This window comes from Lissotriton helveticus, chromosome 6 (assembly GCF_964261635.1).
Source record: "Lissotriton helveticus chromosome 6, aLisHel1.1, whole genome shotgun sequence".
NCBI lineage: Eukaryota > Metazoa > Chordata > Amphibia > Caudata > Salamandridae > Lissotriton > Lissotriton helveticus.
In genome coordinates this window covers 1,791,550,697-1,791,563,451 of record NC_136067.1, presented here as the reverse complement: position 1 = coordinate 1,791,563,451, position 12,755 = coordinate 1,791,550,697, and the positions used below count along the sequence as shown (strand labels likewise).

Below are 12,755 nucleotides of genomic sequence, written 5' to 3'. Positions count from 1 at the left end.
GAGAGGGGCACGAGGCAGGGCTGCCGCTCTCCCCGCTCCTCTTCGCTTTATATATGGAGCCCTTGCTCAGAGGCTGCAAGACGATCCTGGGGTAATGGGCATTACATTTGGGGCTGATCATCACCTGATTAGTCTCTATGCAGACGATATTATATTCTCCATCACCCGACCCCTGTCCTCACTTCCTGCTATTACTTTGGAGCTGGAAGCATTTGGGGCCGTGTTGGGCTTCAAGGTAAATTGCCTCAAATAATAAATACTAAACCTCAATGTTCACCAAGACACAGAGCAAAGACTGCGCGCCCAATACGACTTTCAGTGGGTGGAGACTGATCTCCCCTACCTGGGACTAGTACTGGCTTTGAGTCTCACTAAAACTGCGCAGGCTAAGTACTCTAGTCTCATGGCCACAATTCGTAAAGACCTAGATCACTGGCAACGCTTTCCCCGATCCTGGCTAGGCAGAATAGCCTCAGTGAAAATGAACGTCCTACCCCGGGCCCTTTTAATTTTCCAGACACTCCCCCTCTCTCGCCCACCCAGAGTGCTTCGCAATCTACAAAAGATGACCGCAGGAGAGCGCAGCTGAGATTCCTGATAGAGTGGAATTGCCCCGATGACAAAAAAGCGCTGGGTCTTCATGGACCAAACAGTAGCAGGTTTACACATTTGAAGAGAGGTCTAGCTCCCCCGTGTCCATAGATCCTGGAGTCTTTATTCATCACCAGTCACCAGCCCTACACTGAAAAAATGGGATAGGGTGGTGGAGATGGCCGGGCTCACGTCCTTCCCTTCCCCCATGACTCAGCCTATTTGCAAACCCAGAGTTTCCACTCGGTTTGGCACCAGGCATTGCTAAGCGCTGGTTGGTGGGTGGCTGCAAGCGGGTGGGCTGTCTTTTTGATCACAAAGGCCTTATTCCCTTTGAACAACTCAAAGCACTCTACTCTTTGTTCTAACAAGACAGATTCACTCACACTCAGATCCCGCAATGGTTGCTCAAAACAGATATGCCCCCTAAAGCTAGCAGACCTATGACCCCTTTCAAGAAGTGGCTGTTTCTCAATGAAGATGACTAGAAACTCATATCAGAAACCTACCAGCACTTAATGAACGTGCCCCTCAGCTATAGGACCCCGGCCCAGCTCCATTGGCAGGCGGAACTAGGGGGTAGCCTTGCTGAAAAAGAATGGGGAGACATATTCTTTAGGACGCACCACACAGCGCATAGCATAGGATACACCGAAACAGCATATAAAATCAGCACGCACTGATATTACAACCCTGTACATGTTCAGAAATGGAACACGCTATGGTCAGTGCTGGCGAGACTGTGGTAACCCCTGGACTCTTATACACCTCTTGTGGAATTGTCCCAAGCTCACGAGATTCTGGGAACCGATTTTGAACGATATAGATAGTGACTTCAATACTTAGCTTCCCCGATTCCAGCGTACATTCTCCTGGGGCTCCCCAGTGCCCTCATATACCCACTTCGGTCCACTAGAGGCCGGCAGATAGCTCTGGCCCTTAATGCTACGCACAGGGGTTCAGACAAAATACCGGAACATAAACAATGGCTCCACCTGCTCTGGTCCTTGTTGGGCATCGAAAGATTATGGATGGCAGCAAATTCTGGCCCCACAACATATGCAGAAATATGGTCCCCATTCATTACTATCCTGTCCAAAGAGTTCCAGCGTATTTGCGCATCCTTAGACTTTTGCCTCTCAAACAGGGGGAGGCCGAGGCCCCATAATCCTAATTTCCCTGATACACAGCAGTCCTAGCCAGACAACTTGCAAACCCAGCATGGTCTAGTCAGAAGGGGAGAGGGTGGGGGGTGCTTGAGGGTTTTGTTTAATTTTGAATGTTCCTTTATTTTTGTTTACTAGTTCTTTTTGGCATGCAAAGCATTCTAACACACTCAGCAATACTGTGCTATGGTCATTGCTATACTCAGCTGTTCGACAACTCGTGCAGTTTTATTGAGCCTGGAAGGCCTCTATCTTTTGTCCCCCATATGTGGCTGGCCCAATTTGGGATGTAGGTGGCATGCTGTGTATTACCATGCCCACTTCGCAATTGCTTCTTTGTGTTTGGGTCTACTCCTTGGTATGCATCTGAACTTCGCGGCCGGCCCATAATGGGTTGTAGGCGGCTTGCTGTGTATGTGATTTGCCTAAATGTCTGCCAATAAAAAGATTTGCCCCTGAAGGCTCTTACTGTAAGATATTTGTGAAAGCCTCCTCAAAATGAGAAAATCGGCTATCTGCTTGAATAAAAAAGCAAATGTATGTAAGTGACCAAGCAGAGAGCTTTTTCAAAACAAATAACCATGTTTTGCGGTTTAGATACCTATTTAGATCAATGCAATGTTTGTGAAGAATTATAATTGGTAGCTTTAGTTGGCGTGTGTTCAATGTACCAGCTGGGGAGGATACTAGTCTTTTTGTGCTATACTTACCCATGACACAGAAATGTCTTCATTTAAAGTCTACCGTATACATGTTTTATGATGTGCTGATAGATGAGAAATATGTGCAATTAAAACTGCTTGGACTTACCTGGTACTTTTGCTTATATCGTACTATTGTAAACTTACTTACACAGTATCCTTTACAGAATAAAGCATACAAGAGCCTCCTGATGCTAAGAATCTGTCTTAACTGCTGGGATTGGCACATGTTGATAGAACAGGAAATCACAGTGTGCCATAACAGCCCTGCTTCTGCTACACGTGCGCCTCTGTTACACCTGTTCAACACATATTGACTCATTTGAAACTAGGAAATAATTGGCTCACATTTTCATTTTATGTATATTTATGTTTAGCACCTTTAAGAGCTTGTATTACTTCTTTTCTCTCTTCTTTTTTCAGGAACTCGAGCAATATAAAAGGAATGCTTCTAAATCGTGGAAGGGAATGGAGTTTGAATCCCATACGTGATAACACCATAAAACTGGCAATGCATTTCCTTGTTTCTAAATGTCATGCTATCCAGGCCATCATCATTCTTTTGAGCGTGTACATATTTTTAATTCAATGATTTCTTATTTCTTCAAAGCCGCCTTCTTAACTTAACTTTCAATGTTTGCTACTGCATTGTATTTTCAATAAAAAAATATGTACAGTATTCATAGTGTTTAGTGATTAAATGGATCATAGATGTGTGGTTTAATTTTGAACCCTACTTAGGGTGATAGTTTATTTTTTCACTAATTGTAGGTTATTCTTATTTCTCATTATTTAAATGCTAAAGGTGTATTTCCTTATTTTCTGTACTATAAAATTATACACTATAAAATCATATTGTATTAAGACTTCTGTGTTAAAAAATTAGTTTGCATAACTTAATGAATACATTTACCATAACTCGACTTTTAATCCATTAGCTTGTATTTTGATGCTTAATGGATGCCAGTGTGTCTCTTAATAAAATGACTCTTCCAAGAAATGTAATTCTCCAACACTCACATCAAAGGGGGTGAGGTGGTACCTCTCCAAAACAATTTAAATAACATTGTTAACCATTCCATGCCATTATACGTCTATCCAGTGGATACTTCTTTCCAGCAGTTCCTCATCTTTAAAACTTCCAGAGGCATAAGGTTGGATCTAGAAACTACTCTCCTTCCAACCTGCACTAGGTTGCAGTGTAGCAGCAGCAGACACAGATCCACAGACAGAGTGTCACCATCCAGAAACAACTCTTTGAAGAAGCCTCCTGCACCAATCGTTTCTGGATTTGCTGTTGACCAAAGTTTTTCTTAATTATTTTTGTTTTACTTTTTTTTTTATTACATTTTTCGGAGATTGCATTCCACAAAAGCCTTGGTTCTCAAAACAGGTTCACACTGTAAAAGACATATTTGAGCGCTGGAACCTCGTCATTTGATCTGCATGTTGTGTCTGGAAGATGTTCTTTGATGTTCAAATCATATCACCACTTTCAGGGCCATCTGAAATTGCAAAGAAAATACTGCGTCACATTCCCAGTGAAAGGTCTTCCTCCCACCACTACAAGAAGCGTAAGCACCGGTGACACAAAAAATGAATGTCACTCTTTACATAGAAAATCAGATTCTAATCCACAGCTGTTCTTCATCACCGACAGTTCAATTTGATTTGTCCTCGAATTTTAGGCCAGTCCCAGAGATGCTGCCCTCTACAGTATACTTTTACTCCATATTAGCAGATTTTGAGATTTTTCTCAAAGTAGTACTTTAAGACATGTTCAAAAAATGATTGACCTTTGCTTGGAATGTCTGCTTGTGCTGCTTTTGTCCTTGAACTAATTAATTCAATTTTCAATGGATAATCCCCATGCTTCTGGTGATTATACCATGTAATGGGTTTTGGAGTTAGATGAACAGCATGGGTGCCAACATCGCCCCAGCTGATGCCAGAGTGTTCAAACCCTTGCTACCACTGACTACAGTGCCATACATGTCCTCTTCTTCCACGCTACTGATGCCGTGTGAGACAAACCGGGCACAAGAACATTCCATCCCTTCGACGCCATTGACATATATTATACTGAAACCCACCAAAAACAGTGACAATGTTTAGGGCGCAACCTTTGGCAAAGAAGCGACGTGTGTCAAAGAAATATACAAGATTTAAAGCTCCGTTTGAGCAGAATGTGTAGAGTGTTTAGAGCTGTACCTCGGACAACAATTAGGTATAGATATGGATTAATAGATATGAAGTCGAACCTACTGATAGAAGTTCTGCAATTCACAGGACTTAAAGCCAAATCGACTCCAGTTTTACAGAGCACAACTGGACTAATTTTTGCAACTTGAGGATACCGATGTAATAATATCAGCAGTGCACAGCCAGATTACAAGAAAGCACACACCAGCATATTCCAAAATTTCTATCAATGTTTATTTCCTAAAAGCTCGGTAGACCAAGCATCATCTGCTAATTTGAAGACAAATGTTTCTCTGGGCAGGGATTCAGAACCCATTGACTCAAATAGCAGGTGTTTTTGCCTCTGGAAGCTCTTCTCGTCGAAAAAAATCATTGCCTTCTAGGCACACACAGTACAGGAAACTGTTGAGTTCATTAGAAGTATATTACCAGAGCATGTGAGGGGACCGTGTGAGCCCAGTTTGTAAATGAATGGTTGCGCTGATACACTAGCAATACAAAACCGTCAACAATACAGGAAATTTCAAAGCCAGCCAACACCCCAGTACTTGAGACCACTTCAACTATCACAGATGTCTCCTTAACAACAACATTTTTGTTAGTTAAGAGAAATGTGAGTTCCAGGCTTGGACAACAGCCTTTTTGTCTCTGTTTCTACCACATAACCTCAGCAGTAGCTCAATGTATGTCAAAGACACATGGTGCTTCTGGAGGGAATGGCTTTCTGAACAACGGAGGAAGATTGCATGGTACTGGAGGGACATGCATACAATTCAAAAGAGCACCTACCTACCTGTTCTGAGATGACCAGCTGTATATCAACAAAAATAGAGGGACAGAGGGTGCTTGAAGGTCCAGCATACGTGCCCACAGCGAAACTAGTAAATTAACACAGTATGCAATTCCTGGTGAAGGAAGCAGTGGGGTCGGGGGGGGGGGGGGAGGTTAGGAAGGTCTGTTCCCTGACCCTATGGTGGAGACAGGGAGTCTCTCAATTTGGGAAGTGGGGCCCTCATACGCCCAGTTGGGTGTCCTGCTTCATCATAGGGCATGCTCCTCGTCAGGCTGGCTTCAATGCTTGACTGACACCCTATGAGGGGCTCTTTTTTGGAGATCTTTTTATCGCAAGCCGTTAGGTGCAGTACGGGTGGAGGGCCTACAGGTGTAGATGTGTGTGAACGGATGTGTAGTAATGGTGTTGGGAGGGTATTAAAAAGGGGAAGGCCAGTGGTGCTCCAAATTCAGTTTTAATCACAAAGTTCACTTGTCCCAATTAAAAACAGAAAATGCAGACAACTTCAGGAGTAATGTCCAATAGTGTCTGAATTCAAGGTCGACATGTTTCTTGCCTGGTGTGTCAAGCAGATCACGTGGCAATTCTCCAGGACCAAAAGCAGTAATGATGGGACCCCCTCAAAATGTGGAATACGGCCAAGGAACAGAGGGGAAGAGATAAAGTACAACTTGAAAAAAGTTCCCTCATTGGCCACAATTATTCATTTCAAGTATGCATCACATTCTTGATGTTAAAGGTGACAGATACACAACAAACTTTTTTTATTTTCTTCAAAAAATATATGAAGTTTTTAATCTTTTATTTTTAGCATTGCTTTCAAATTTATATTTTCATTTAAATTAGAATTCATAAGAGACACATAATCACAAAATTGACACATCAAAGATAATTACATAATTCATACAAAAAGAGAAGAATTTTTTTTTTCATTACATTAACAAAGACTAATCATGAAAAAGACAATTAAATAACAATACATATGCCCCTGATAGCACACAACCAATCACAACATCCTAACCCATTCATACTAACATATCATACACATGCACTACATTTGAAAAAGGAATCTGGGTACTAATCAGCAGGGAGCTCCCTGCTAATTATCAGGTCTCAAAACTAAGTATGAGACCCCGCACTATGGTCGACGCGCGTTTCGGCGGCACACGGCCACCTTCCTCAGGACCTTTTCCAGGCAGTCAGAAAACCACAAGAACAGGGGACCTAAAAAGTATAATACAAAAGATGTTGTATGTACACTGTCACCAAGGAAATAAAAAAATAGCCCAGGTCTGTAAGCACAACTTATTTACATAGTTAAAACCTACTGTTAACACTTAAACTCAGCATGTGACACAACATGATCCAAATCTTCAGAGAATGTATAAAGACACTAGTTAATACAGTCCTATGCCCATTGCCTCGCCTGGTCGATGAAGGCATAATTCAGAGGCATAATTCAGACCATGAAGGGGGGACATGTAAAATCAAGCAAGCCCTATTTAAAATGGAACAACGCTTGATTTTCTGGCTGTCATGTGACACGAGGAGACTGAACGAAAATATCCCATGGACTGAAGTAAATAGATAAGACACTACTCCATTTCACAAATAAAGGGGAGGTTACCTTTAGGGTACTTTACTTCAATCTTTTAGGACTATTTTCCCCCACACAACATCCAGCCACATGTGCCCCACTCCAATGATATAGTTTAACTACTGATCTCACACTCCTTTTGCATTTTTTGTTAAAAACATGAGTGCCAGACACCTATCTTATAGTAAGAAAAAGTAGGGAACCCAATCGACCCTTGGAGGCTTGGGTAGTGTATATAGCAATAGGTAATATGGCCAGCAAGGGATTTTCTTTAGATGCACTTAGACATTTCATGTACAATCTATTCATTGCTAGCTCCTCTCAGTAGCTTGCACTAATTGTTTAAGAACTGAATTTACTTATTTAAGTCAGAAAGACTATAGCACCACACAATGACTGAGGTTTACAAATGAATCGTTTTTTCTAACACCTCTTAGTCACTGATTTGAACATCTATTCCAAACAAAACATATAGAAGGAAAATGAAACTGATTAACACAAAGAACAATTCCTTCTGGGAGGTAACACAGAGGAAATAGATATTACCTATTTCTATAGCCACCTATCTTAGCACCTCCGGTCACCTACTATTTCCTCCATCATTGGTGTATCTCTGATTCCTGCTGGTATACCTTGTTCCTGAATATAGGGCCAGATGTAGGTACATTTTATTTTACCACCTCTTAAATACCGCATCATACCGACTCGGTATTTAAGAAGTGGTAAAATAAAAGTACCGAGATGTAGGTAAATACAGATGTGCATTTACCGATTCGGAAACAATCGGTATTTACCGATGCGGTAAATACCGACCGGTAAATGCCCATGCATTCCTATGGGCTTTGAAGCCCATAGGAATGATTGGGCATTTACTGGTCGGTATTTACCGCATCGGTAAATACCGATTGACACAAGGGTGCAGGGGGTGTCACTTTGACACCCTCTGGCACCCCCAAAAGAGGCTCGGTGCCATGTGGCAGGCATACCTGCCCTAAGGGCAGGTCTGCCTGTCATATGGCATAGGTGTGCATGCACACATGTGCAAGCACACCAGAATCGGTATTTTACCATCAAATAGTATTTGATGGTAAAATACCGATTTTTTAATGCTTGTGGGACTCAGAAGAGTCCCACCTACATATCAATTTTCCCTATTCCGTAAAAATACCGACTCGGTATTTTACATAATCGGTAAATTTACCTATCGGTAAATTTACAGAGTCTGTAAAATACAGGGCCCTACATCTCAAATTGCATTTACCGGTCGGTAACGGCCGAATTCGGCCGTTACCGACCGGTAAATGCCTACCTACATCTGGCCCTTAGTCTTCTATTCTGGTTCGGATTCCTTGCCTACTAATTTCTCCTTATGGGCAGCTTCTTTCTTTCCTTTTCATTCCTGGAGGCCCCACTTCCATCAGAGGTTTTTCCTTACTGGGTTTTTTCCTCTTGGGACTCCTTTTGGAAGGCACTTCTTTGGCCTTTTTCCTTGTCGACAGCACTGTGGCTACTAAAGGGGGTCGCCTTTACCTCAGACAGACCAGAACCCTCAAGAACCAAAGTCAAGGATCTCTCCAACACGCCAGAGCCGGTAAGAACACTACAAGTCGTGACAATGTTTTGAAAACACCAAACCCTTGTTTTTGAAAGACAAGTCAAACTGAAAGATCTTATTTTTCTTTGCCTATGCTGCAGGAGACAGGCGGTTAATTCCGTCACGCCTCAGCTGAAGTGGAAGGAAGGAGCATCTCCAGTGCTATAAAGCACAGGAAAGGACAGACAGATGGAAAAGAAACACGCCTTCTTGCCAGGGAGCCTGCTGCCTGAAAGAAATGTAAATGTGCCGATTTGGTAAATCTGTTACTGTACCGGTTGCTTGTAAGCTGCTATTGGCTTTAATTGATGAAGTCACTTGAAGAGGATTCTTTTTGGGAGGTGTTGTAAGCTGACCTGATGAGCTGTGAAGTGCGTATTTTTAAGAGACAGTTGCAAACAATGTTTGCCGCAGGTACACCCAGATTTACATTATGGAAGTGCTTTTTTACCTTGAACTTAAATCTTTTTGTGCATTTTTTGGCAGCCTATCCATACTGTGTGTAATGCAAGTTTAAAATAATGATGTACACATTTGCACTGCTTTCTGTCCCAGGCTGGGACCTCATAATGCTAAAAAGACACAAGTCACTATTCCCCACTACACCAACCAGACTTCAGTTATGTGGCTCTCTGGTAACACACACACACACATCTGCAGTGATTACATTAACCAATAGAGGATTCACAATGTAAAGTAGTGCATTAATCACTGATTAGTTTATTTTGGATTTATTTTTCATTTAAGGTGTGTGCTGTGTTATATGCAGTTACTTGAAGGTGATCTACCAACAAAATAGTTACAAAATATTTTGTTCTTTTTGGTCGCGCCTTTGATTCCGCCCCCTCACTCATTGACCCTGCTGTTTGTTTATGGCTTACTGCGTTGTTTTTTTCTGTTGAGTTTCCTTATATTGAAACAAATGTTACCTGCGGCAAGCTCAAATCCATGCAGTCTTCCCTACCTTTCCAAATACTAATGAAGCATGTCTGTACAAGTTCAAAAGTGCCACAATCTGTACACATGGGCCACTTATTAAATTTTACCAACAGCACGCATGCAATATCAGCAAAAGTTACTGTAAACAAAAAAAGCTTAAAAATGGGCTTGGAGCCCGCCCATTACTTACTAATACTTACCCTTGGTTGGCTTTCATGTCACACTTGTTTCCTTGCTTCTCATTGGTAACGCCACCTACTTCCTGCAGGGTGTTCACCTCCTGTATACTTTGTGGATCTACTGTCCCAGCCATGTGGTATGGACCTAGCATAGCTTTCTGTTTGCAGCCAGCGTCCTTCCACTGGCCCAAGCTGCTCCAGGTAGTTGAAGAAAAATGTGCATGGCACTGTATGGTCTCTCCGTCACCGCTCTTCACCAGCTGTCCCCCCCCACAGCTAACTTGTGGTGCTCTCCTGCCCTCCTCCCACTGTTTCTTTTCTTCCTCTCCGACCCCGCCCTCCTTCCACTGTCTGTTTTTGCCCCCTGACATTCCTTTGCTATCTGTTTTGAATCATTGACAAAACCGATGATCTTGGATAGGCAAAACCTTTTGGCTATGCCAATACTTGTTAGCCATCTAATTCACTAATGGGACCACTTCTACTTTTGTGCCTCGGCCTATTTTTTATCCCATTCCGACCCTGGAATTGCACAGTCCTCATTGTATAATTGTATTTACTGAATTTCTGCCCTTTAAGGGGGAATACCAGTTCTAAAGCTGGTTTTCCCTACACTTGGGAAGCTAGTTTGTATTGGTTTTAAATACATTTGAGGGCCAAAACCTTTAATTAAACTGCAGGAGCTGGTTTCTGCAGAGCAGAACTAACCACATAGTAACTATTTTCTGCTTGGGTTAAGATACTGGGGCAGATTTACTAAGTTTTGACACCAAGCAGCAGAGCAACCAAGTTGTTGCACTGCTTTGCACCAAATGGTAAGAGAGAAATCGCACCATATATAGTAAGACGTGGTGCTGTTTTTTTCTTTCCCAAGTGCTGACACACTTTAGGCTTCCATGCGCCATCACAAACACTCTTCCACTTCACAGTGCAACACACTTGCATATTTTAAAAAAATGTGGCGACTTTTAAAAGTTGCTCCACTACTATGCTTGCCTCAAGAAGGTGTAATTTTCTGGCTCAATTTCCTGTCTACAAATGTTAGTAGATAGGGATTTTCTTCCAACCCATTGGTGGTTATATGGGAATGCCCATGTACCACCATAATACTTTCTGCACGGTGCAAAGTAGGACATTGCTCTAGATTGCGTTACTTTTGGCAACTCTCCAATCTAAATCACGATTTGCATTGGAACGTCAATCCCACCACAATGCTTTGTGCAGGGTTTGCGTCACTTTTGTAGTGCAAACCCAAATGCGGTGTTAGTAAATCTGGACCAGATATTTAAAATGGTATTTGTCAATGTTTTTAGGATGACTTGTTTTATTACTGCACTTTAATGGAAAATTACCAAATGACAAATGCAGAGCAAATGTTGCTGTACTGTGTAAAGTCAGAAGGCACTGAGGAAGCCATAGAGAAGGGGCTCCTGAAGCATTACAGAACAATGGATTTTAAGGTTTAAAGCCTATAACAGCTATCATTTATTTATGGTTCTTGCAGAGTGCTGAATCATCATGTTAAAAATGAACAAACACCTACAATTTCAGAGGTGACTGAAAATATAGCTGTGCCAGTACACCTAATTGCAAATTACTGTTTTTTAATCTAAATGCTACGTCACTTTTCACATGCTCTGCAGCACCTCATACTTATGTGCAGCGATGTTCACTGCACCATGTTTGGTTCATGTTTTTGAACTTCATGCACCACAGCTAACACCTTCCAAATCGGCCACACTACTGTTGACATCCTAATCAACCAGTACAAAAGGAGGCCCAGAATTGCATTGCAAGCTAGAATACATTACAACTTTGTCCAGAGTATTAAAAAGTATGTAAATACAAAGTCAAACAACTATATCAATGTTCGTCTTTTATAGCCATCACAAGTGGTGAGATGTGGATAAAGACCTTTTAGTGGCAGCAACGGTGGGGGCTACTAGCTCTCACCAAAGTCGCCTGCTCCATTACTTTGTGAGGACTGTAGAGGTGATAAAAGTGTGGCATGGGTGTTAGGGAGTACCTTCTTATTCTGTGATCTAAACATGATTTTAGTCAGTGGTGGGGCTATTTGTGCTGCAGCCAGTGCAAAGGCGCCAAGGCGTAAGAGAGGGCCAGCCTGCTCTGCACTGGCTGCAGTTTATTTAACAGGCTTTTGTTAAGAAGTGTTTTGGAGTTCCTTCCTGGGTTTAGCCCTGTGCAGTCTCTTCTAGCAGGAAGGGGCTGGAATAAAAGACATTGTCGCAGAGAGTGAGACGGGTTCCAAGCAGGTATTGGTAAACCCAGAACAGAAGCTACATTGAAGCAATGGCCATACTTTATATTCACTAATTTTGTGCACATGGCTTGTCATGAGGTAGTAAAGAAACGAGGGCAAAGAGACACGGTGGAAGGTTATAGATGCTGTGAGAAGGCAGCGGACATAAGAAAAACAGAAGGATCAAATGAAAGAGCTAGCCAGAAAGAGGTTGGGAGTAGGAGGGAAGCTTTGGATATTAAGGAGATAAAATGGAGGCACATGGAACAGAAGGTGAGAATGGGATATAAAGTAGAGTGAATAAATAAAGAGTAGGTAGTAAAGACACAATGCAAAGAAAGATGGGTGGGTAGAGAAATGGAGAAAGATGAAGAAACAGGGAATGAAAAGAAAGAAAATGTAAATGATAAAAAAGGAGAAAAAGTAGGAAGTTCAGAAATCATACACAGAAAGATGGAGAGGTAAGAAGAAGATTTGGAGGACAGAGCGAAGGAGAGGAGAGATCTGAGAGTAGAGAGAAAAGGGGTAATATGTGCAGAGGTGGAGCAATGGAAGTGAGATAGAAAAAGGAAGAACTGAATAAGCGGTAAATGGAGAGGATAAGAAACAACAGGGAGGGAAATGTAGCAAGGAGAGGAAAAGAGGAGGGAAAGAAAGAAAGAAGGAAGGTAGAGAAGATGCCAAACAAAAAGGGATAGGGAGACAACGAAGTGGAGACAAGGACGAGATAAGT

The 12,755-nt window shown here is 42.1% G+C and overlaps 1 protein-coding gene across 1 annotated transcript in view; it reads left to right on the top strand.

Annotated features, from left to right (window-relative positions):
* DYNC2LI1 (dynein cytoplasmic 2 light intermediate chain 1) overlaps nt 1-3,137 on the top strand; it is a 352,340-nt gene extending 349,203 nt beyond the window's left edge. Inside the window, exon 13 of the mRNA XM_078647108.1 lies at nt 2,882-3,137. Coding sequence (XP_078503234.1) covers nt 2,882-2,950 — 69 coding nt within the window. The 3' untranslated portion in view covers nt 2,951-3,137. The remainder of the gene's footprint in view (nt 1-2,881) is intronic.
* Nucleotides 3,138-12,755: the final 9,618 nt, after the last annotated feature.